Source organism: Plecotus auritus, assembly GCF_963455305.1.
Source record: "Plecotus auritus genome assembly, chromosome: 7".
In the NCBI taxonomy this organism is placed as follows: Eukaryota; Metazoa; Chordata; class Mammalia; order Chiroptera; family Vespertilionidae; genus Plecotus; species Plecotus auritus.
The window spans coordinates 34009899-34032275 of NC_137774.1; the positions used below are offsets into that span (position 1 = coordinate 34009899).

Here is a 22377-nt window from a genome sequence, read left to right on the forward strand (position 1 = left end):
TCAAGTCCAGGTCCTCCGTAGAGTATGTCTCTTTTGTTTTGAAGAGGGAAAAATAAACATCTTATTTTTTATTCCATTTAGTTCTTTAGTCATGTTTTAAGATGTAAAAAGGTACCACTCATAATTTTATGTTTATACCCCTAATATAATTAGGTATTTAGGTAACATATTTTCTGAATAATAGTCCAGCCCCTACCTCCCTGGGCCTTATGGTCAATCCAAAAAGTATCAAAAACACAATCACTTCTCACTGTGTTCCCCTCAAAGAAGTATTTTTTAAAGGGAAGGCAGGCCCTAGCCGGTTTGGCTCAGTGGATAGTGTCAGTCTATGAAATGAAGGGTCCCAGGTTCAATTCCGACCAAAGGTACATGCCCAGGTTTCGGGCTCTATCCCCAGTAGGAGGCATGCAGGAGGCAGCCGATCAATGATTCTCTCTCATCATTTATGTTTCTCTCTCTCCTTTTTTCTTCCTCTCTGAAATCAATAAAAAAATATATAAAAAGCCGAAACGGGTTTGCTCAGTGGATAGAGCGTCGGCCTGCGGACTGAAGGGTCCCAGGTTCGATTCCGGTCAAGGGCATGTACCTTGGTTGCGGGCACATCCCCAGTGGGAGGTGTGCAGGAGGCAGCTGATCGATGTTTCTCTCTCATCGATGTTTCTAGCTCTCTATCCCTCTCCCTTCCTCTCTGTAAAATATCAATAAAATATATATATATATATATATATATATATATATATATATATATATATAAAATAAAAAATAAAGGGAAGGCGGGGCCCTAGCTGGTTTTGCTCTGTGGTTAGAGCTCAGCCAGCACACTGGCCTCAGATTGAGGGGTCCTGGGTTCGATTCCAGTCAAGAGCATGTACCTCAGTTGCAGGCTCCATCCCCGGCCCTGGTGGGAACGTGTGGGGGAGGCAACCAATTGATGTGTTTTTCTTACATTGATGTTTCTCTCTTTATTTCCCCCCCCCCCTTTCCACTTTCTCTAAAAATCAATGAAGAAATATCCTCGGGTAAGGATTAACAAAATAAATGAAAGGGAAGACGGGAAGAGGCAAAAGAAGAAGAAGAAAAGGAAGGAAGAAAGGGAGGGAGGAAAGAAAGAAGGAAGGAAAGAATATTATCCAATGGTGGAAATTTGGGTATAAGCACCAAATAGGAGGACACATTTTGGGGGAAAGGATGAAAGGAAAGGGCTCTCAAAGCCAACAATTCAGATCTCACCCAGTGAGAGTGCAGGCCCCCCTTCCCCAAACATGGTCCCTGAGCTCCCAGCCTGCCTGAGGCTTGCCCAGGGGCCAGAGACATCCAGCATCCCAGCAGGAGGCTACAGTCCCAAGATCACCAGACAGCCCTGCCCTCATCCCCAACAAAGGACTTCAACCCCAGGCTGCTAATAACAGAGATTTTAATGCATAAGGCACAGTATGAGGCTGGGATCATTAAGCATCCTCATACCCCAAAAGGCACAGCATGTTGAGCAAAAGTGGCAGGGACCACCTCCCCACCAAGGGCACCCTGGAGAGTCGCTGGATCGAGGGGGCATCCAGTCTTTGGTATGGTGCCCAGGGGCAGGAAGTGACTAGCATGGTCCCAACTACCTCTCTGGGGGTACTTCCACCAACAGGCAGCTCTTTGGTTTGGAATAACAGTCAGTGCAGATGTCCAGGGATAGAACTCTGGGCAAGTCAAGGTGGCACAGTGCCCCAGGGCTGGGCAATCCCTCACAAGCAACATGTGGGCTTCTTCTTGCTGGCAGTTAGGTAGAGGTTATTATCATCACTGTTGATGCCTGAAGAAGAGTGAGAAATAAGTGAAGCAGGGATTGGAGGTTCCCCAAGCTTTCTGCCACCCTCATCCAGATGGGAACTCACGGACAACATCCCCAATGCGCCGGGCCCCTGATTTCTCCAGCTCAGCCAGCACGTTGGCCTCAAAGGTCAGTGCCGCCACACGGAAAAAGAATTCCCGGACATTTTCACCTGACACAAGGAACAGATGGGTGCTCAGGGGCACTTCCAGCCTGGGGTCCCGGGACACAGCTGGAGTGTAGGAGCGAGAGGCAAGGGAAGCAGGAATGCCACGCAGCAGGCTTAACGCCTCTTACTCACCAGTGAGCGACGAGACTGCCCAGTACTCAGCCTTTATCTCCTGAGCCACCTTGAGTGCGTCTCTCTCCATTAGCACATACTGAGCAGGAGTCTGAAGGGAAGTCAGAGTCAGATGGGGAGGGTTCCCTCACCAAGTTGGGAAGTTCCCCCACTGGCACACTCACACTCAGGTCCTTCTTGGAACCCACAAGGAAGAGAAGCACGCTGGAAGGGTCGTTCTCCTTGAGTGCATCAGCGAGCCACTGCCTGCCACAGATGGTGGACAGCAAGAGATGAGGAGGGCAGGCTCCTGCCCCGACACTCAGATGCTCAATTATCCTCTGCTCCTAGATGCGTTCTTTCCTTCCCTACCATGCCACTGACCACCCCTCTTTTCTTCTCTTGGGACACTCTCTTCTCAGAGCCCCCATATATGTCAGTACCCCCACATACTTGGTATGTTCCAGGGAGGCCACATCATTCAGGTTGAAGACAATGATGATGGCTGGAAGAGTGGCAGAAACAGTCCCAGGTTGATAGGGAGACACTACTGGCTCATTTCCACAGCTCTAGGTTAGAAGCAGCCACCTACCCCACTTCACCCAGCCCCTCACCTTGAGCTCCTCGGTAGTAGGTTGATGCAATGCATTTGAATCTCTCCTGTCCAGCGGTATCCCAGCTAGGAGGGAGGAGGGGTGAAACAGTGGTATGGGGATAGGGCGTAGGTGGGGTGTAAGTGCTAGAGGAAGAAATGGCTGGAAGCGGTAGAGAGGAAGAAGCACTTACAGCTGCAGACTGAAGGGGATGCCCAACACCTCAAATCGTTCCATCTCAAAGTCCACTCCAATGGTGGCCTTGTAATTCTTATCAAAGGTGTCTTTGCAGAACCTGAGGGGGCACCAGATGCTCTGGCCCTTAGCCCAGCCCATCTGGCTAGCCCTGGCCCTACCCTGCCCAGCCCAACCCAGTTCAGCTCCAGCACCCTCTTACCTATTAATGAGACAAGTCTTCCCCACCGACAGGTCCCCCACCACAATGACCTTGGAGATCTTAAATCTGCTGGACAAAAGAGGAGTGGGCACTAGTTCGTTCACTCTAGGGAGTCCCAGGGCAACCTAAGAGGTCTACAAGGGTAGTTGCACCCAGGCTGCAATTGCCAGACACCAGTAGACACCAGGCCTCCCAGGGCGCTTTCTGGACAGATGTGCTGGCTAGGAGTGTTTTGTGCTTTAGTATCAAAAAGACATATATTTGAACCCCAGCTCTCACACTTACTAGCTGTGCAACTTAGGACAAATTACTTGGCCTCTCTGTCTCAGTTTCAACATTTAAGTGGAGATTTAGAAAGTATTTTCTTTGGGTGGTGAACACATGGTGCGACACACAGGTCTTTAACACAGAAACCCACACCTAAAACCTCTATGTCCCTGTTGACTAATATCGCCCCAATAAGTTTAATAAAATAAAAAAAGAATATATTTTATTGGGTTGCTGTGAAGGTTAAAATGAGATAAACGTTCTATATTCTGAAACATACCTCCCCCCACACACACCTCACACATACATTTTAATATCTCTGAAATCAGGGTACCTCTTTAAAAGTGATGGTGTTTTCCATTTAATAAAAGTAACAGTATCCAACACACTTCCTGGCACACAGTCACTGCTACATTAATAGTGGCAACTGTTGTTAGTATTGCCTTTTATACCCACAATGGGACTCATAGGTATAGGCACAGCCCCGCCTTGGACCCTGGGGCTCAAATGGGTGGTGTGTGGAAGTTGAACTGAGGACCACCGCCTTCTCTGTGTCAGAAATTGAACTGCCACCTTTCTGGCCAACCTAGTCTTGCTGGAAATGAAGGGAATAACCATATAGCTGGCAGAGGGTGCAAATGGAGCCCCATTGCTTTGACTACAGTGTTTCCTGGGACTTCCAGTCTTTATTTTGGGGTCTCCAACTCACCCCACGGTGCCGGTCCGGTGCTCCTGGCAGGCGCAAGAGACTCGGGGGTGGAAGTCTCTGCGCACGTGCAAAGCGGCCTCCTTCCTCAGGTACTGACAGGGACGGAGGAGAATGAGACTTATCCAGTCCTGGCCCTCGTCCCACAGCCAAGCAGCCCGGGGCTGGGGGTGGGGAGGGGACCACCCAGAAGCAGTAGGCCCAGCTGGGCGGCAGGGCTGGGCCCCAGCTCTAACGGGTCGGGTGCCGCCTCCTCCCCGCCCATACACCGCCGCAGCCAGATGCCCGACGTGGCCCTGGCGCCTACCTGGGGCAGCTCCGCCAGGACGCGGTCCCTCCGCACGGGCGCCAGAATGTTCATCTTGCCTGCGGCCTGGTGGGGCGCCCTGAGAAGGCGCGGAGGCCTGATCCGCCCCGGCGACCCGGGCCCGTGGAGACCCGACAATCACCCGCGACCGAGGAGTCCCAACTATAACTCGGGGCCACGGGGAACCTACGGGAGCCCGCGGCCTCGGGGACGCCACGATCGCTGCGGGCCACGGGGATGGGTCAGTCACCCGGGGCTGTGGCGAACCCACGATCACCCGGGCCCGGGGCGTCCCGAAGACGACTCGGGGGCGGGGAGACCCCTCGGCCGCCAAATGGGGGCGGGGAGTCCCGTCCGGGGGATCCCGGGCCCGAGCAGACCCTACAATAACTCGGGGCCGGATACTTCCCACAATAACTCGAGGCCGCGGAGACCCGACGACAACTCGGGGTGGAGGCGGCCCCACCATAACAGAGCAGCCCGGGGACTGGGGGCGGCCCCACCACCCGGGGTCAGTGTGGGCAGGGACCGCGATGCGAGGTCCGAGAGCTGCTGGAGGCGGGGGCGGGGGCGCCCAGTCCGCTGCCGCAGGGCCCCGCGTCCCACGCCGCTCTCCCTCCGCCAGCGCTGTAACATGATCCCCGGAAATTCCTGGAGAAGGGCCGCCCCCAGCCCCTCTCCCGGCAGCTCCCGGCCTCGCACCCCGCCCGAGACTCCCCATCCTCTCCTCCTCCCTGCACTGCCCTAGCTTAGGCTCCCCCGCCAGACGCCTCATCTGGGACCCAGGCCGCCCCCACACATGCTGGAACCTGCCCACATAGGGACCCCCTAGGTTTCTCTGCCCTGCACCTGTGTGCGGGGCTGCGCCTCCACGGGGACCCTTACCCAGCCGAATTGGTGATGGGGAATCGGTGATTGCTGCGCAGCATCTGGCTGCGCCAGGAGGAGGGGTAAGGGGGAGAGAAGGGGCCCAAGGAGAGGCGGTGCTTCCCTCCTCAACTGCAGGCCCAGGACGTGACTCATAGAGTCTGCCCCCGCTCGCCCTTCAGCCCTGGGAGGTGGGAGCGGGGAGCGTACAAGGGGTGCCAGAGGCGGAGCTGGATGCCCACCTTGGAGAGAGACGTCCGAGGTGTGGCGTCTTTTCCTCGAAGGCTCCGGTGTAGACTGAGGGGTGGGGAGGCTGAAGACCAAGCCGCCTCCCTTGATGGAGGATAAAGGAGGGCTAGATGGACCGGGAACTCCGCCCTTTGGGGAGGTCACTGCTCCGGAACATGAGGACTCCCCTCTGGTAGGGGCGTTCTTCAAACCGACCCCTTTGGAATCGTCCCAAGAACAACTTTTGCATTTTGCAGTTGTGGAAGACAGAATCGGGTAACGCACAACAGATCTCACCGTCAATGGGCAAGTCAGGTTCCAAGAGGCCAGAGAGACGATAGAAAGGGAGGGGTGAAGGCAGGAGGACACCGACCCTCAGAGAAGCAAACTGGGGCTTTACTAAACTTTGCTCTGTGTCTGGAACTGAGTTTGAGGATGCAACTATGACTGGGGCACGAAAGGGAAGATTGCTTAAAGGGAAGGAATTGTGAACGGGATTACTCACAAGAAGAAGTAGCGAATGCTGAAGTCTGTGCGCTGGGTGTTTGGAATATTGCTAGAATTTCTTCAAGAGTCTTGTCAGGAAAACACATGAAATCAGACTGTCATGGGTAAAGAGGGGAGATGTTGCCACCTTCTACCTCCTCTGGTACTTTTCTCCTCCCCTCTGCGTGACTCGATCTTTATTTTTATTTTTTGCCACCAAATCACCATTATTGATAAGCCACGTATCCTCTCGGGACCTCAATTTACACAAATGTTGTTTGAGGGAGTTGGGCCTGACAAATTCTGCTCTAACGTTCTAGAACTTTGCTTCACTCTCCCTGAGCTAATCTAATTATATTCATTACAGTTTGCAGTGCTACCGTCGCCTGGAATTTGCAATCCTTTTCCCTGAAGTTGCTGAAGATGGGAAGCGCTCAGGACCAGACTCGAGTGGCTGTCCGCTACCCCATCCAACCGCCACAGCAGATAAATAAACTACAACCCCCAAGAAGCTTAGGTCCTACGAGGGGCGGGGTGGCGCATGCTTAGTCCCTCTTGAGGAAATTAAACCTAACTACTATTCCCAGCGGGCGCCGCGCTACAGATCATCCAACCAGCTTTAAGTAAAAAAACATCGCGAGGTTTCGGTGCTACTTGGCTCTATAAGCCCGTGGGAACAGATCTTGTGAACCCTTTTTACGAAGATGGCGCCGAAAGCTAAGAAGGAAGGTGTGTGGTGGGGTTTGGGAGGAACACTGCTGGCTGACCTGGGATCCCCGCAGGGTGAACAAACTGAAAGGACGGTGGCTGTGCTAAGACTTGGGGTGTCAGCTCCGGAGCTGCTCTTCCCGTTTCGTTTCGGCCACGCTACGGCGCGCGTGGGCCCAGCCACATGGGCTGGGCTCCAGTTGAAGGGGGTTGGGGAGGGAGCCGACAGCCACATAGTCGATTGTGGGGACTACACGCATCCACAGGCCGCCACTTCATGTCTCCAGACCTGTAAGGAATCAGTGCCCTCAACTTAACTGACTTTACTTTTTTTTACTCTTATATATGGCTCTATACCCTCCCGGGGTGGCTGTGAGACGTTATATATAAAACTAGCACGCGTTCTGGCAAGAATATTGCTAGTTATTGTGTTTTTTTTTTCTGTGGTATCCCTGGAGTTACTCCAAGTTTTCCCCAATAACTGTGCATATGATGGAAAAACTTTTAAGCTGAGACTTTTGATGTCTTCAAAGGAACCACTGATGCACATGTGGCCTGGTGCGCCCGCTACCGTTCTTTAGGCCGGAAGTGATCGATTTCTGAATTCCTCATTCTCTTTCCTTTTCTCAGCCCCTGCCCCTCCCAAAGCCGAAGCCAAAGCAAAGGCTTTGAAGGCAAAGAAAGCAGTGTTGAAAGGCGTCCACAGCCACAAAAAAAAGAAGATCCGCACGTCACCCACCTTCCGACGGCCAAAGACACTAAGGCTCCGGAGGCAGCCTAAATACCCTCGAAAGAGCGCACCCAGGAGAAACAAGTCAGTATAGCCCCTCCCCCCGCCCCCATTATGAGAAAGTTTATTTAGAAAGTTACATAGGTAGTAGAAGTGAACTAGCTGGGCTGTGTAGGCTCAGGAAACAACTTGGAGGCAGAGACTGAAGGGCCCTTGGAGCTTAGGGGAGAGAGAGAAAGGCGAAGGTAATGCACCTGGGGGGGAGCAGGGGAAGGGAAGGGCACAGACGTGCTCCCCAGAAGAGCACTGACCATCCTCTTGAAAAGATGTTTGGATATCCTCCACTGGTAACTATGAAATTGACCAAACTTAGAACATGGCTTCTTAAAAACATGTTGAGGTACTTCTTGATGGGGTTGTGAGGAGATTACTGCCTTAAAGAACAAGAAGAGACATTTTTTACACTGCAGGCAGGAATTAGTTGTTAGGTTCATTATCACTTTATATGTTAGGGTTTTAAAGTCCACTTTCTTGGAAGTATAAAATAAGACTTATGTTCTTTGTTTTGGAGCTCCAGATTTAGTTCATCCCTCATAGCACCTATTGCTATATAGGGAATAGTCCTTGAGGGTGAGGATGTGTGATGATTCTAGGTTTATAACGAGATTCATTCATTTGTATTGGATGAGGGCCTGCAGCAGTGTATGGAAACATCTTTTCATTCACTCTCAAATGTTTACACTCAGGTAATGGTTGAGTAGTGCTGCTGTTAATAACTGACCTTAGGAACCACCAATTGGAGTAGAACCAAGGTGGTAGAAACTGATGGGTTTCTGCTCCTCCCACTGCTTCCTAAGAAAAAGGCAGGGGAGTGGTTTGTGTCCAGCTATGGAGGAAACCACTTGACAGGCTTTTTATCCCCATTTGGACCTAGAATTTAGGGTAATGAAAGGCCGAGACCTGACCTCTGCTTCAAATGGGATAGTAGTGTCCATGTGAACAGAGCCTTGCTTCTCTGAATTTCAGGGAGAAAACTGCTGTAGGGGTGTTTAAGCCACTCTAAGTTTAACCTGAGCTGTACTTTTTTTAAAAAAAAGTTGCTCTCAAGAATGGATGGCCCCCAAGCCAGTTTTCATCGACCAAGATGGGTAGAAATGGCCTGGCCTCCCCAGCCTCATAGTGAAGCACCAACATTCTTTGGAATTCTAATCTGAGTTTTAGGATGCTGTATTCTAGCTTTGTGCCTTTTGGTTTTAACTTCTCAGGTCTTAAATTTTATTCAGAAATGTTGAGGTCAAATAAAGAATGAAGGGGTTTGGAGACTCAAAGATGGTTTAATCACTTAAAGGATGAAAGCCCTTCAAGTGAAAGTGCTCGTGGTTTTGCTCTCAGGCTGAGGCTCCAGGTCTAGATTTCAGGGTGCAGATGATGATAATGTTCAGCGACCAAAGTCTGACAGAAATGATTGCTACTCCTCATCTGATGCACCTGGGCTCCAAAAGAGGGCTCATTCTTTCTTAAACTGGGCTCAGGCCAGGTGACCCCATTTTACTTCCCCCAGGCTTGACCACTATGCCATCATCAAGTTCCCCCTAACTACCGAGTCAGCCATGAAGAAGATAGAAGACAATAATACACTTGTGTTCATTGTGGATGTCAAGGCCAACAAGCACCAGATCAAACAGGCTGTGAAGAAGCTCTATGACATTGATGTGGCCAAGGTCAACACCCTGATCAGGTGAATGGGGCTCTATGGGCTGGGGCTTCAGTCAGAAGCCAAGGAAATCTGAACAGCATGAAATTCCTTGATGCTGCTTTTGGGGTCAGAAATGAGCAGCCCCTCCTGTAATTATGGTCCTTTGTATGGAGTATGGACTTTTGAGGAATCAACAGCTTGTCCTGCCTCTAGGACTTGATTTATGGGGTTGACACTCATTTTCTTGATTCCTGCCTCTAGACAGGCCCTAGAGTAAGAGAAAATTTGTCAGATCATCTGGATTTGAATGTCCAGTGGTGTTTCCCATAAAAGGGAATTGGCTTTGTTTGTAGCCTAGTGGCTTCCCTCGCTTCCTCTGTGCAGATGACAGACAAACCACTACTGGCAAAAGAATGACATGAACAAGGGAACTCCTGGTGCCCCAGAAGACTGGGTGGAGGGTATAGGGCCAGTGAGGACAGCAGGGACTAAGGCTGCCCTTTCCGCCCTAGGCCTGATGGCGAGAAGAAGGCATATGTTCGACTGGCTCCTGACTATGATGCTTTGGATGTTGCCAACAAAGTAAGCTTCCTTTGCCACAAAACTCTCAACACCCCACCCCCCTGGGTGCAAATGATGTGTCTTATTAGCGACCAAAGCCTGACTTTTGCTGATTAGTCTTAACTGACTGACTGCACCCTTCTCCTTAATAGGCCCTACCCTATGCCCACATTTTGCTTTTTAATCATGACATTCTAGCTTAATCTTCATATTTCAACTTCTAGTAACAAAACTCCCTTTTGTTTTTCAGATTGGAATCATCTAAACTGAGTCCAGCTGCCTAATTCTAAATATAAAAATTTTACACTGTATTGTTCATGTTGATTTCTGTTTGGGCTGGGCGAACACTAAATAGAGTTTGGGCAAGACTTGGCCTATTTACCCTGTTGGAACACTTAGCACTTCACCATACTTGTTATAACCTTGACGTGGGAGCTCAGCTAGGAGGTATTTGTACAACTAGAGCTTGCCTCTGTCATAGGAGTAAGCAAACAAGAAGTTTTATAAGAACCCCTTCCTTTACCCCTGGAAGAAGTCTTTGTATGAAACCAGTACCCAGAGTTTTCATCACATCCATTTCAGGGCAATATGGGTTGGCTGGCTTTTGGGTAGCACTTTGTCCCCACACCCATCTACTATGTCCAACCGGTCTGTCTGCTTCCCTCACCCCTTGCCCAAGAAAGGACAAGGACTTCAGAGAAGTGCTTTCATTAGTGTTTTCAATAGTGGGTGCAAGCTTGAAAGGTGGAGAGGCTGGATGCCCCAGGTTTGGGGCTCATCTCAGTTTATACATGAGGCTGTTCTTGGCTCTTTGCTGTCCTTGCCTCAAGTCCCAAGCTCTGCCTCTCACTCTGTCAAGAACTTGTCTTTGTGTTGTGGGCTGGGCACACGTTCGGGGCAGAAGTCCGAGCGGAGGAGGCGGGAAAAATAGATGAGGATCATGATGTCCAGCATGAGCAGGATACCCAGCAGGAAGGTGCCTAGGCTCCTCTGACCCACATATTGCATGAAGAAATAGGTGAGGTAGGCCTGAGGGGCCAGGCGGAAGAGGAAGTACATGACCAAGTTGACATACTTATTGATCCTGTAGAGGAGGAGATCCTGGGCATTGTTGATCTTCATCATCATGCGAATGGTGAGGAAGATATTGCTGACCTCTACCAGCAGTGTTAGGACACCCCCACCTACAAAACGGCTCCAAAAGATGCCAGATATGAAGGCACCCATGGCCTAGAAGGCAAAGATGAGAGCAAGTTAGGAAATAGATGCCAAGACGTTACTGGAAGTTAATGGGAGTGTCAAAGCAATCAGATTGAGGACTGGAAAGTCTTCCCCTATTTGCTTTCTTCTGATATACTTTACAGTGAATTCAACATGATTAAATTTTGATCCCTATGTAGAGTTTATAGTGTTTGAGGTACTAGATGAAGTTAGGGATTGCTGGCCTCAAATAGTGAACCAAGGGCACGGATTAGCATCCTAACATGGGAAGATGCAGGACACGGTGGGAATGGAGTTGATGGACAGGTCTGAGACAAGTTGCTAGCGCCAGGGCCATACCACACCCCTTGTTTCTCACCATGACATGATGGACCAGGTATTCCCAAGAAGCTCGAGCCTGGCCACTGACCACGATGTCCACCGTGTCGTGGATGAAATAACCTAGCAGAGGGATGGGGGGAAAGGTCATGAAGGGGATTATAAAAAGCTTCTCCCTGTTCCCCCACCTACTTAAATATTTACTGGGTAAGGCTTACCTGCGGAGAGGCAAACGAGCAGATAGCCAGAAAGCGACCAAGCTGTCTCAATCTCTACCAGCATTTCGGGGGTTTGCCATACACTGAAAGGGAGGGAAGAAGGCAGGCGCTCATCTCCCCATTCCCAAGGACCTTCAACTTGACAGTCCCGGAGGAGTCCGGGCTCGCTCTATTAACTGGGGAGCAAGGAGGGGCTTGGCTGAAACCCAGGTGTCTCCCCTTTCCCAGGTGACATCCCCTTCCCCTGGGGCCGCTGCGGCTCCGGATTGGATAGCTTTCCAGACAGGGAATCATGTGAGACTGCGTGGCCTCAGCCCGCCTGTGAATGATGGGGAAAGTAACGCGGGATCCCCTAGTCACCTTCACTCCCCCCTCCCGGTCCTTCACTCACCACAGCAGAGCCCAGATCCCTGACACAATGGAATGGGCGAAGGAGACCAGCAGGTTGTGCCAGCGCCAGGTGCGCAAGGGGTCGGCGCGCACGTGCGCGGGCAGAGGCAGACGACAGAGCGCGCGCCGGAGCGCCCGGAAGGTCAGCGTGGCGCCCAGGAGCAGCAGCAGGGCGGGGTGCAGCAGTGGGAGCATGCTGGCCCTCCCTGACGTCGGTCTGTCCGCCCTCTAGGCGGCCTCCTCGGGCTGTTGGGGAACGGGCTCCCTCTCGGGCCAGTCCTCCCCGGGCGCCTCTCCTGCCGGCCGGCAGCCTCACAGTTGTTCTCGGAGCCCTCTAGGCCCCTTCGCTCCTCCCGTCCCCTCCCAGCGGGCCTCTGCCTCCGCCCCTAACCGCCTGCGCCCCCGCCCCGCCCAGTCCGCCTGCCCCCGCCCCTCCGGCGCCTTCCTAAGCGGAGGGCGCAAGCCCCTTTTCCCGGAGGGCCTACCGCGCCCCGCCTCTCTCCTGCAGACTTCGGGGGCTGTCCTGAGGCGCCGCCGCGAAAGCACCCCTCGCTGGCGCCTCCTGACTGCCGACTCGCTCGCTTGGCCTCATTAACCCGCCCCCCCACTTTCCTCGGGGCCACCGGCTCCCCCGCTTGGGCGGGTATTGCAAGAACTCTCTCCGCCCTCAACTCCTTTCTTGGCAGAGCTGACAGGATCCGTCACACACCCACGACTTTTAAACTCGGGTCCTGGGTACGGGTCTGAGCCCCGCCTCGGACCATGATCTCTGCCCTGTCCCTGTTCTTTCACTGGATCACTAGCTTCTGGCTAGAGACGGATGTGTTTACCTGCCTCTACAGCGCCCCCCCGCACGGAGTCGGTGCCTAGAAACTATTGACCATCGCCACCCCTCCTCCCAGTCCGCTTTGGGGCTCCTGGGGCCTAGCGGCTGTAACAAACCTCCTTCAGACAGCCCCGGCTCCCTGGAGGCTGGAGCGGGGAAGACAGCCGATTTGCCCAGGCTGCTAGGGTGACCCTTACTCTTCAGGCCAGTGGCCTGGAGCAGTTGCAGTTTGTAGCCACTAGATGTCAGCCTGTACTCACCGTGGCGTGGGATCGATTCCCCCATTCCGCCCCCCCCCCTCCACCCCCCTCCGCCCCAAGAAATTAGGTTGTTGCTTTTGGGGGAGGGTGAGCCAGCCAAGACTCTGGCGAACGGAGCAGCAGCTAAGAGCCGGGTCTGAAGTAGGGGGTGAGGGTGAGAAAAGTGAAGGGGGTAGGTGGAGGAAAGGAAAGTTGTAGTTGGGGACGAGGGAAAAGGTGCAGCAGGAGGGCAGAAAAGCCAGAAACCTGAGGCGCCAGAGACCCAGGGGCCGAGAGGTTTGGGTGTTTGCTTTGCCTCCCCTGATGGCTCCAAGGTTACACATTAAACCCTGTGGGGCTCCTGGATCAACCAAGGCCCGATCGGTTTCTAGGTGAGAGCACGAGTGTCCCAGGCTTTCCCCTTTGCGCTTGCTCTCGCTACCCTTTGCTCACAGAGCAGCTTTGTCCGACAGCCAACACTGGCCTGAGTCCGCGAGAGGCCCACCTGGGGCCCTTATAGTGGTTATTACACGTGGGCAGGTTCGGACACCTTTCTAGGGGTGAGATGGGAGCAGAAGGTACACACCCCATTCATTACTCATATTCCTCACCCACTCAGAAATAGGGACACCATCCCTTAGCTAATCACCATCCTCTTGCTCCTTAACTGAGCTTGTATTGACTCGTTCACAGGAGGTGCCAGGGAGACACCTGGCATTAAACTGATTTCTGGTCAAGACCCTAAAGTTTAGGGTCTAAACAATCGTACTAACCTCTGGACAGAAGCCTAGAACCCATATACGCCAAACGGCTGTCTTTCCTCTTCTCCCTGATGCTTTTACTAGTAAGATAGTGGTCCGCTTCCCTCCCATCTTCCCTTAAGGAGGTTCTCCTAGCCGAATGTGGAAGGCAGATGACCCTGTGGCAGCATTGTGTGTGTGACGCTGGGGGCTGACAGTGCTGACGAGGGTGGTGTTCACTAGCCCAGGCTGCCTGGAAACCGTGTCACCTCCTCCGTAGGTGAGTCAACGTGCACAGGTCGGGGTTTCCCTAGTCCCTCCCTAGGCAAACAAGAAACTGACCGGGCCCGATAGACCGAGAGCGTCGGTTCAGTTTTGGTATTGTGTATCGTTTGCGTACCAATGAGAATCTGCTTTCTTTCCGAAACAGTCACTAGTGGGCAAATAGGGGGCAGAGAGAGGTCAGTCCTCGCTTCCCATCCTCACTCGGTCTGCGAAGAGCACCTCTCCCATCTTAGGAAGCCTTGCGAGGACCGGATGCGGTCACGAGGGAGGGAGGGTACGGTGCGCCAAGAAATGGCAAATCGCCCTTTCCTTCCTTGGCCCCAGGAAAAGCGACCCTGCAGACCCAGGTTGCAGGTGAGGTACCAGGCAGAACCAACATGTTACTCCACTTGCTCCCGGCAATTATCTTGCAGAGTGGGGGGCGTGGCTCTAGAGTGGGCGGGCCCGCGCACGCGCCGCGTCTGGGTGTAGGGGGTTCCGGAAATGTGACTGAGAAATGAGATGGAGAAGTACGAGCGGATCCGAGTGGTGGGAAGAGGTGCCTTCGGGTGAGCCAGGGCTCTGGGGGAGGAAAGCACTCAGGGAGAGGGAAAATAAATCCCAACTCTGCCCGCGAAATCGCTGCCCGGCTAGCCCCGCCCCGAGGCGTGAGCGCCCACTCTGGGAAGCCCCGCCCAAGCTTCCGGCCCTAGTCCAGGCTGGGAGACTTGACTTCGAAGGAGGTCACGCCCCCGGTAAGCGTTTGCGCCCACGCAGGGTTCTGGTCTTTGATTCCGGACTTGATTCATTCAACAAATATTGACCGCCGACTCTGTATCAGGCTCTGGGCGCTGGGTGTACAGTTAAGACCAAAACAGGCGTGGTCTTTTCTCTCTATAGGAAAAATGTACAATAAACAAGACATTGCAGGGAAGTACTTATTTGGGGTAGTCAAGGAAATTTCTCTGAGAGGTGAAGTTTAAAGCCAAGACAGGAGGAATGAGGAATAGTCTGAAGGTGAAGGCAGCGCTTTTCAGGTGGAGGAAACAGCATATATGAAGGTCCTCAAGTGGGAAAAATTCAGAGTATTCAGGAACTGAGGAAAAGCATGGTATAGTTGGGATGTAGTGGGCAAAATAAAGAATGCTATCTAGACAGAAAGGGGAGAGAGAAAAAGAGAGAAACATCCAGTGAGGGCAAAACATCCATCTGTTGCTTCCTGGTTCCTGACTCCTGCACAGCCCCTACTGGGGATCAACTGCAACCTGGGCAAGTGCCCTGACTGGGAATGAAACTGTGACCTCCTGGTTCATAGGTCCACACTCAACCACTGAGCCATGCCAGCTGGGCTGCATTTTCTTTTCTTTTCTTTTCTTTTCTTTTCTTAAAATATATATTTTATTGATTTTTTTTTATAGAGAGGAAGGGAGAGAGAGAAACATCAATGAGAGAGAAACATCGATCAGCTGCCTCCTACACACGGCCTACTGGGGACGTACCCGCAACCAAGGTACATGCCCTTGACCGGAATCGAACCTGGGACCCTTCAGTCCGCAGGCTGACGCTCTATCCACTGAGCCAAACCGGTTAGGGCTGCATTTTCTTATTTGATCACCTCGATAACACTGTGAGGTCAATTCTGTTTTCCAGATGATGATGTTACATAATCCAAGGCCAGATAATTAGTAAGAGGAGGAGCTAGGATTTGAATCCAGGCAGTTGACTTCAGAGTCTGTGGAAACTTAAAGAGATGAAGACTAATTTTGCCTCATTGTGCCTGTGGTGAAACTGAGTTTCAAATAAGGTCTCACAGAGTTTGTGGTTAGTCATCCCCATTCCTAAACTCAGTGTTCTGTGCACGTAGATGACCTCTTAGTCTGCATGCCATTCCCCTCTCAAGTCTAGTCACTGTCCAGTCACCAGGTCTTCCCAGCTTGATATGTGGCTGGAGGCTAAGCTGGTACCCACTGCTGTACTCTGCATCCTTAGGATTGTGCACCTGTGCCTGCGCAAGGCAGACCAGAAGCTGGTGATCATCAAGCAGATCCCGGTGGAGCAGATGACCAAGGAAGAGCGGCAGGCAGCCCAAAATGAGTGTCAGGTCCTTAAGCTGCTCAACCATCCCAATGTCATTGAGTACTATGAGAACTTCCTGGAGGACAAGGCCCTCATGATTGCCATGGAATATGCACCAGGTGGGCCAGATTCCTTGCCCTGGCCTGGCTTCAAGGGCCTCTCACCTCTGAGACAGACAGACACGGATTAGCCAGCTTCCCTCGGAATGGGCTTAGCTGAGGGTCAGAGGTATAGAATTCTGATCCAAGTAGTGTGATGGTGGGAGGCACTTGCCCTGTCTGGGTGTTTAGTTTCATAAAAGGAAAATCTCAGACTTGGAAAAGACTGAATCTTGACCCACCCCTTGCTGCTGCAGGCGGCACCCTGGCTGAGTTCATCCAAAAGCGCTGCAATTCCCTGCTGGAGGAGGAGACCATCCTGCACTTCTTTGTGCAGATCCTGCTTGCACTGCATCATGTGCACACCCATCTCATCTTGCACCGGGACCTCAAGACCCAAAACATCCTTCTTGACAAACATCGCATGGTCGTCAAGATTGGTGACTTTGGCATCTCCAAGATCCTCAGCAGCAAGAGCAAGGCCTACACGGTGCCTGGGCATGGAAGGGAATCTCAAGGGTGCTGGAGGCTTTGAGGGCCATGGCCCACTCTGCAGTCCTATGCCCCACCCCACCCCCAAGGCCTTGGCCCCTTAGCTCCTAACTGGGTTGTCCTGCAGGAGGAAGCACTGTGGCCTGCTTGGGGGAGAAGCGGTCTCCAAGTGGCCCTTGATCTTCCCTCCCTGGGCTGTAATATTAGCTTCCCTCCTGCAGGTGGTGGGTACGCCATGCTACATTTCCCCTGAACTGTGTGAGGGCAAGCCCTACAACCAGAAGAGCGACATCTGGGCCCTGGGCTGCGTCCTCTATGAGCTGGCCAGCCTCAAGAGGGCCTTTGAGGCTGCGGTGAGTAACCACCCCCAAGGGGACAACTGGAAAATCTCTATCTCCCTCCCCCTAAAGTCCCCGTCTCCATCTGCTTGTGTGATTCTTCTCTGTGGCTGAGTCAGGTCTCCCTCTTCAGACTGGTGGATTAGCCCAAGGCAGGGCTGTGGCTTCCCTCAGACCGTAAATTCCCGAGGGTAGGGCTTGGCTCTCCCCTTTAAACTGAGGGCTCCTGCGGGCAGAGTTCCCCCATCAGATTAGGGATCCTCTTGAAGGCAAAACTGAAGTTTTCCCAACAACCTGGGGTTTCTGAGGACATAGCTGCAGTTGCCCTATCAGAGGTTCTTGAAAGCAGGGTTTGGGTCCCCTATCATTTTGGGAGTCCCCTCACCAGACTGAAGTCTCCTGAGCACAGGGCTGTGACCGCCCATCAGATGAAGGGCTGGGCTGAAACCACCTAAGAGCCTGGCCTGAGGCTCTGGCCAACCCAAAACTTGGTGCCTTCACAGAACCTGCCAGCGCTGGTGCTGAAGATCATGAGCGGCACCTTTGCACCCATCTCTGACCGGTACAGCCCTGAGCTGCGCCAGCTGGTCCTGAGTCTGCTCAGCCTGGAGCCAGCACAACGGCCACCGCTTAGCCACATCATGGCGCAGCCCCTCTGCATGCGTGCCCTCCTCAACCTCCACACCGACTTGGGCAGCGTCCGAATGCGGAGGCCTGTGCGGGGAGCCGGGGAGGGGGGCCTGGGCAGTAGGGGGCACCCAGTGGGAGCACAGTAAGACTGGGACATAGGGGTCCTCAGGGCAAATCATTCCTGTGTGTGGGAATACCAAAGAGGGTCAGTCCATGTCCTGAGGGTCGGTCCATCTGTCCCACAGGGCAGAGAAGTCCCTGGCCACTGGGCCACCCATAGCCCCAGGCAGCACAGGGAGCAGGACCTCCAGTGCCCGCTGCAGGGGTAAGTCCAGCTGACCTTCCAGGGCCCCTCAGACGCCATGCCCTTCCCACCAGTTTAATAGACCTCATGAGCTGTCCCCACAGGCGTCCCCCGGGGACCTGCACGGCCAGCCATTCCACCACCTCTGTCATCCGTGTACACATGGGGCGGGGGGCTCAGTGCTCCTCTGCGGCTGCCGATGCTCAACACAGAGGTGGTTCAGGTGGCCACCGGGCGCACACAGAAGGCTGGTGTCACACGCTCTGGGCGCCTCATCCTGTGGGAGGTGAGCAAGGTGGGGAGAGCCCGGAATGGGGCAGGGCATGCTTTAAGGAAGGGGGTGCTCAGGTTCTCCCCACACCATCTGCTCCACAGGCCCCACCCCTAGGTGGCGGAGGGGGCGCCCTCCTTCCCGGGGCAGTGGAGCAGCAGCAGCCCCAGTTCGTCTCCCGTTTCCTGGAGGGCCAGTCAGGTGTGACCATCAAGCATGTGGCCTGCGGGGACCTCTTCACAGCTTGCCTGACTGGTTAGTGCAGAGAGTAGGGGAGGGGGCTATGAGCAACTTCTCTCCTTGCCTGTCATTTACAGAATGCTCACTTAATAATGCTCCTGTCTACTAGTTATTGAGCACCAGGATTACTTACACAACCTCTTCTACCCTTCACAACAGGCCTGGCAAGGTAGTCATAGTGTCCCATTCGACAGATCTAAAAACTAAGGCTCAGAGTCTAAGTCTCTTGTCCAAAGTCACACACTTGGGAAAAGAGACCCCTGTCCTTATCTATCCTCCATTTCATTCTTCCAGCCTCAGCCTCCAACTAATTTATTATTGTTTCTCCAACTCAAGGTTGGACTGGTCTATCTGGAAAAACAGCCTAATCTCTCTCCCTTTCCTTTCCTCAACGCCCCCCTCCCAAGACCGAGGTATCATCATGACCTTTGGCAGTGGCAGCAATGGGTGCCTAGGCCATGGCAGCCTCAACGATATCAGCCAGGTGGGTGTTGCATGTGCCTTGGGGAGGAGGAAGTCGGGGAGATGGCAAGGAGCCTGAGAGCTGAAACCCAGGTTGGGGGCAGGGGAATCTTCAGCAACCACAGGTCCCTCTAGCTCCCAGGCTGCACCTGTTCTGGGCAGCATCAGGGGAAGTACAGAAAGACCAAGCTTCCCCAGTGGTTGCAGTGCTGGTGATGGTGGTGGTGAGTTAAAGAAACAGCCATCTCATGAGAATTTGAAGCCTCCAACTTTGTCTCGACAGGGGATGTTGGGTCCAGGCCCCTTGCCCACAGTTTCCTCTCTCTCTCTAGCCCACCATTGTGGAGGCCCTGCTGGGTTATGAGATGGTGCAGGTGGCCTGTGGGGCCTCTCATGTGCTGGCCCTGTCCACTGAGCGAGAACTCTTTGCCTGGGGCCGCGGAGATGGTGGTAAGCTCTCTACCCAGTTCCAGCCTCTCGCTCCATCTCACAGCAGCCCTCAGCTATGATTTGTTCCCCTTCATACCCACCTTCCACCCCAAGGCCCGTTTTATCCTCCCTCTTTTCTTTCCAATTCCATTCATTTATTCACTCAGCAAATCTTTAGTGTACACCCACTATGTGCCCACCCTGTGCTGGGTGCTGAGACAAGATGAACAAGATATCACTTCCTTCAGATACTTCTGAGGGAGATTGCATTCACCCAACACTTTTCATTGTGGCTTTCTCTGGGTCAGGCATCAGGCTGGGCACTGAAACTAGAGCTGACGTAGGTGGGGATCCTGTCCTCTTGGAGGACTCTGGTGGGGGGAGGGATGGGATGGGACATCATTATAACAGAGGACAGACAGCATCAGGGCTCCACCCAAGGTCCAGAGGTGTCAAAACTCAAGGAATGGCAAGGGACTTCACCTGGAGGAGCAGCGGTGACATCTGAATAGGTCCTTAAAAGAGTAGGATTTTGACCCAAAGAGGGGCTGAGGGTGGGAAGCCTTCACTCACACTATTACTGCCTCTCCAGGGGTCCTCAGCTCATCAGCCTGAGTTTCCTGCCTGGGGCTGGCATCACCAACCCTAAAGTTCAAACTAGCCCCATCCTGGTTTCTCCTTATAGGCCGGCTGGGACTAGGCACCAGGGAGTCCTACAACTGCCCCCAGCAGGTGCCCATGCCCCCAGGACAGGAAGCCCAGCGGGTTGTATGTGGCATTGACTCCTCCATGATCCTCACTGTGCCTGGCCGAGTCCTGGCCTGCGGGAGCAACAGGTAACGAGGTGCCTCAGGATGACTAGACTGCCTGTCACCACCTTTGGCTGTTAATGCTCCATCTGTCAGTGCCTACTTCTCATCAGGGATTAGAACTGAGGAGGTCTGGGGATATTGTGGGTTCAGTTCAGGGTGGGCTCTGTCCCCTGGTACATCAGCTCCTGCCCAGATAGTTGGGAGGCAGGACAGTCGATACCAGCCATCGCCAACCTTTCGGACCTCACGGACCATCAGTGGTCCGCAGACCACTGGGTGCCGACCGCTGATCTATACAAACTGTCCGTTGGGCTTGGCTTCTGCCTCTGCCCTTAGGTTCAACAAGTTGGGCCTGGACCACCTCTCCCTGGGGGCGGAGCCTGCCCCCCACCAGCAAGTAGAGGAGGTGCTGAGCTTCACACCACTGTGTTCTGCACCCCTGGACCAGGAGACCCTGCTTAGTGTGGACCTAGGTACTGCTCATTCAGCTGCTGTGACTGGTGAGTAGGACCTGGGCAAGGTGGCAGGAAGGGGACTCTCCTGGCCTCTTTGGAACTTCAGCTGAGTCACCCCTTTTCTTCCTTTCCTCCTTTACAGCCTCTGGTGACTGCTATACTTTCGGCAGCAATCAGCATGGTCAGTTGGGTACCAATGCTCGCCGAGTCAGCCGGGCACCTTGTCAAGTGCAAGGCCTCCAGGGCATCAAGATAGCAATGGTGGCCTGTGGGGATGCCTTCACTGTAGCCATTGGGGCAGGTGATTAGTGGGCACTATGGGGGCAGATATGGGCATGGACAGGCCCATGGGCAATGGGGGGTTATCATGCTCAGATCTGCTGAACTCAGCAACCTCATACTGGGGCAGGTAGGGCAATCTGGGGGGACACCTGCTCTGCTGGCTAAGCTGTATCCTCTTCCCATTTCCCTCTTTGGGATTCTCTTTGGCAGAAGGTGAGGTATACTCTTGGGGCAAAGGGGCCCGAGGTCGACTTGGAAGGAGGGACGAGGATGCTGCACTCCCTCGTCCAGTGCAGCTAGATGAGACACATCCCTACACAGTGACTTCTGTGTCCTGTTGCCATGGAAACACTCTCCTGGCTGTACGCCGTGAGTGATAACTTTTTCCACCTCACCCACACAGGGCTAACCCAGCTGGATCCTGCCCACACCCCCATCCCCAGTGGTCACAGCCCAAATCACTAAAACACATCTTTAGCCCCCAGATAAATGAAAGCAGAAGCTGTGGGATAAAACCGAGTTTCCTGCCTGGGGTGGGCAAGGGTGGGTACTTTGGGGCCTCATTGAAGGGCTGCCTTTACTGCTCCCAGGGCCCAAATGCATTCTTTCTCCTCTGCTCCCTCGTCCAGTTTAGTTTGAACCTCTACTTCTGGTCTGGCAGAGTCCAGGGCCAGTGTGGAACTGGGAGCAGAGGTGGGGGGTGCTTGCTGGAGGCTCTGTTCTCTGGGAGGCTGCAGAGGTTTCTCTCTTGTGCTCTCTAGCTGTCACAGATGAGCCAGTCCCCCCGTGAGGTACCTGGATACATCTCTGGACCACCCTGATGTGGCTTCTCTGAATGTTCTTGAAAAGCACAGATGCCTGAAGCATGACTGTCTCCATCCATGCCCCTGGATTATGTCTAATGGGGTATAAGAACTGATGAAGCAAGCCCCTGTGCTGCTTTTGGCCCTGGATATGTAAAACTCAACCCACCCTATTCCCCTAACACTTCTCTTTTCCCTCCCACCCCTTCTTCTTCTCTTAAGCCAGTGCCCTCAGGGTCCAGCTTGCCTTGAGTTGGAAGCCAGCTCTAACCCTTGGAAGCAGGGTGGTCTTCAGAGGCTTGACAGAAAAAGGCTGGAGGTGGATGTGGCTCCACCCAGACCCTGCTCTTCCTCCAGCCTGGTTAGAAAATGCATCCCTGGTGCCCACTGGGACAGCAGCTCAGTGCTTTGGAGCAGGTCAAGGTGGAGCCTGCCTGGAGGGCCATTCCAGTGGTCATTCCAGCGGCCTAGCCTGTGCATTGCCTGGGGCAGGGAGGTCTAGGGGAGCTGCTCTCACCCACCCCCCTCACCCTCTGCCATTCCTCCAAAACAGGTTGGGGGAGAGGGTAACTGGCTGGACCAGACCAGTTTCCAGATGACTGGAAGTAGTGCCAATAAAAACATCAGCTGCCTGCCTAGAGTGTGGTCTCTTCAGGAGGGGGGAGTGGCTGCCCAACACCCCAGCGTTGGGCTGGGCCCCCGATCTCGGCTGTAGGGCCGGCTCAGGTCAAGGAAGGAATGTGGGCGCAGCCTAAGACTGGGCTGAGTTTCCTCTGGCCCAGCGCCAGCCCTGCCTCTCCTCCCGAGCCGGGCTCCCGAGATCTGGT

At 53.5% G+C, this 22377-nt stretch overlaps 4 protein-coding genes across 9 annotated transcripts; 2 read left to right on the top strand and 2 right to left on the bottom strand.

The window, feature by feature from the left end:
• Nucleotides 1–1397: 1397 nt before the first annotated feature.
• On the bottom strand, nucleotides 1398–5602 carry RAB34 (RAB34, member RAS oncogene family). Of its 3 annotated transcripts, none has more exons than XM_080677615.1 (11): nucleotides 5476–5602; nucleotides 4367–4588; nucleotides 4063–4154; nucleotides 3087–3152; nucleotides 2883–2984; nucleotides 2711–2775; nucleotides 2550–2601; nucleotides 2282–2363; nucleotides 2118–2208; nucleotides 1881–1988; nucleotides 1398–1798 (listed from the first exon to the last, which is right to left on the bottom strand). In XM_080677615.1, exons 2-11 carry the CDS (start codon nucleotides 4418–4420, stop codon nucleotides 1731–1733), a joined length of 780 nt encoding a protein of 259 aa, XP_080533741.1. In that variant the 5' UTR covers nucleotides 4421–4588; nucleotides 5476–5602; the 3' UTR covers nucleotides 1398–1730. The 3 variants fall into 3 exon arrangements, with proteins under 3 accessions (XP_080533741.1, XP_080533740.1, XP_080533739.1); XM_080677614.1 differs by lacking the exon at nucleotides 5476–5602 and adding an exon at nucleotides 5252–5318; XM_080677613.1 differs by lacking the exon at nucleotides 5476–5602 and adding an exon at nucleotides 5252–5283 and having other exon boundaries at nucleotides 4367–4993.
• RPL23A (ribosomal protein L23a) lies at nucleotides 5103–10014 on the top strand. Its single transcript, XM_080677617.1, has 6 exons — nucleotides 5103–5316; nucleotides 6315–6676; nucleotides 7286–7469; nucleotides 8947–9123; nucleotides 9594–9663; nucleotides 9893–10014. Exons 2-6 carry the CDS (start codon nucleotides 6652–6654, stop codon nucleotides 9905–9907), a joined length of 471 nt encoding a protein of 156 aa, XP_080533743.1. The 5' UTR covers nucleotides 5103–5316; nucleotides 6315–6651; the 3' UTR covers nucleotides 9908–10014.
• A 320-nt stretch (nucleotides 10015–10334) lies between these two features.
• Nucleotides 10335–12422, bottom strand: TLCD1 (TLC domain containing 1). Its single transcript, XM_080677616.1, has 5 exons — nucleotides 12275–12422; nucleotides 11791–12085; nucleotides 11400–11482; nucleotides 11222–11304; nucleotides 10335–10872 (listed from the first exon to the last, which is right to left on the bottom strand). The coding sequence occupies exons 2-5, from the start codon at nucleotides 11982–11984 to the stop codon at nucleotides 10489–10491; spliced, it is 744 nt and encodes a 247-aa protein (XP_080533742.1). The 5' UTR covers nucleotides 11985–12085; nucleotides 12275–12422; the 3' UTR covers nucleotides 10335–10488.
• Nucleotides 12423–14349: 1927 nt separating this feature from the next.
• NEK8 (NIMA related kinase 8) lies at nucleotides 14350–22182 on the top strand. Of its 4 annotated transcripts, none has more exons than XR_013961065.1 (16): nucleotides 14350–14427; nucleotides 15848–16053; nucleotides 16290–16522; nucleotides 16746–16877; nucleotides 17366–17574; nucleotides 17738–17817; nucleotides 17901–18082; nucleotides 18172–18322; nucleotides 18715–18791; nucleotides 19102–19219; nucleotides 19884–20034; nucleotides 20347–20510; nucleotides 20608–20766; nucleotides 20958–21116; nucleotides 21509–21653; nucleotides 21777–22182. XR_013961065.1 is itself a non-coding variant. In XM_080677611.1 (15 exons), exons 1-15 carry the CDS (start codon nucleotides 14381–14383, stop codon nucleotides 21535–21537), a joined length of 2097 nt encoding a protein of 698 aa, XP_080533737.1. In that variant the 5' UTR covers nucleotides 14350–14380; the 3' UTR covers nucleotides 21538–22182. The 4 variants fall into 4 exon arrangements, 2 of the variants coding, with proteins under 2 accessions (XP_080533737.1, XP_080533738.1); XR_013961066.1 differs by having other exon boundaries at nucleotides 14356–14427; nucleotides 21773–22182; XM_080677611.1 differs by having other exon boundaries at nucleotides 21509–22182.
• Nucleotides 22183–22377: the final 195 nt, after the last annotated feature.

Excerpts from the sequence above, each read along its gene's own strand:
- RPL23A (XM_080677617.1), top strand. The coding sequence starts at position 6,652 with ATGGCGCCGAAAGCTAAGAAGGAAG. Across the intron at positions 6,677-7,285 it reads GCCGAAAGCTAAGAAGGAAG|CCCCTGCCCCTCCCAAAGCC; the intron begins GTGTGTGGTGGG and ends TCCTTTTCTCAG. Across the intron at positions 9,124-9,593 it reads AAGGTCAACACCCTGATCAG|GCCTGATGGCGAGAAGAAGG; the intron begins GTGAATGGGGCT and ends TTTCCGCCCTAG.
- RAB34 (XM_080677615.1), bottom strand. The coding sequence starts at position 4,420 with ATGAACATTCTGGCGCCCGTGCGGAGGGACCGCGTCCTGGCGGAGCTG. Across the intron at positions 2,364-2,549 it reads GCCTCCCTGGAACATACCAA|GCAGTGGCTCGCTGATGCAC; the intron begins GTATGTGGGGGT and ends CATCTGTGGCAG. Across the intron at positions 1,989-2,117 it reads GGCAGTCTCGTCGCTCACTG|GTGAAAATGTCCGGGAATTC; the intron begins GTGAGTAAGAGG and ends TCCTTGTGTCAG.
- NEK8 (XM_080677611.1), top strand. The coding sequence starts at position 14,381 with ATGGAGAAGTACGAGCGGATCCGAGTGGTGGGAAGAGGTGCCTTCGG. Across the intron at positions 19,220-19,883 it reads CTGGGGCCGCGGAGATGGTG|GCCGGCTGGGACTAGGCACC; the intron begins GTAAGCTCTCTA and ends TTCTCCTTATAG. Across the intron at positions 20,767-20,957 it reads CACTGTAGCCATTGGGGCAG|AAGGTGAGGTATACTCTTGG; the intron begins GTGATTAGTGGG and ends TCTCTTTGGCAG.
- TLCD1 (XM_080677616.1), bottom strand. The coding sequence starts at position 11,984 with ATGCTCCCACTGCTGCACCCCGCCCTGCTGCTGCTCCTGGGCGCCACG. Across the intron at positions 11,305-11,399 it reads GCTCGTTTGCCTCTCCGCAG|GTTATTTCATCCACGACACG; the intron begins GTAAGCCTTACC and ends TCCCTCTGCTAG. Across the intron at positions 10,873-11,221 it reads ACCTGGTCCATCATGTCATG|GCCATGGGTGCCTTCATATC; the intron begins GTGAGAAACAAG and ends TTTGCCTTCTAG.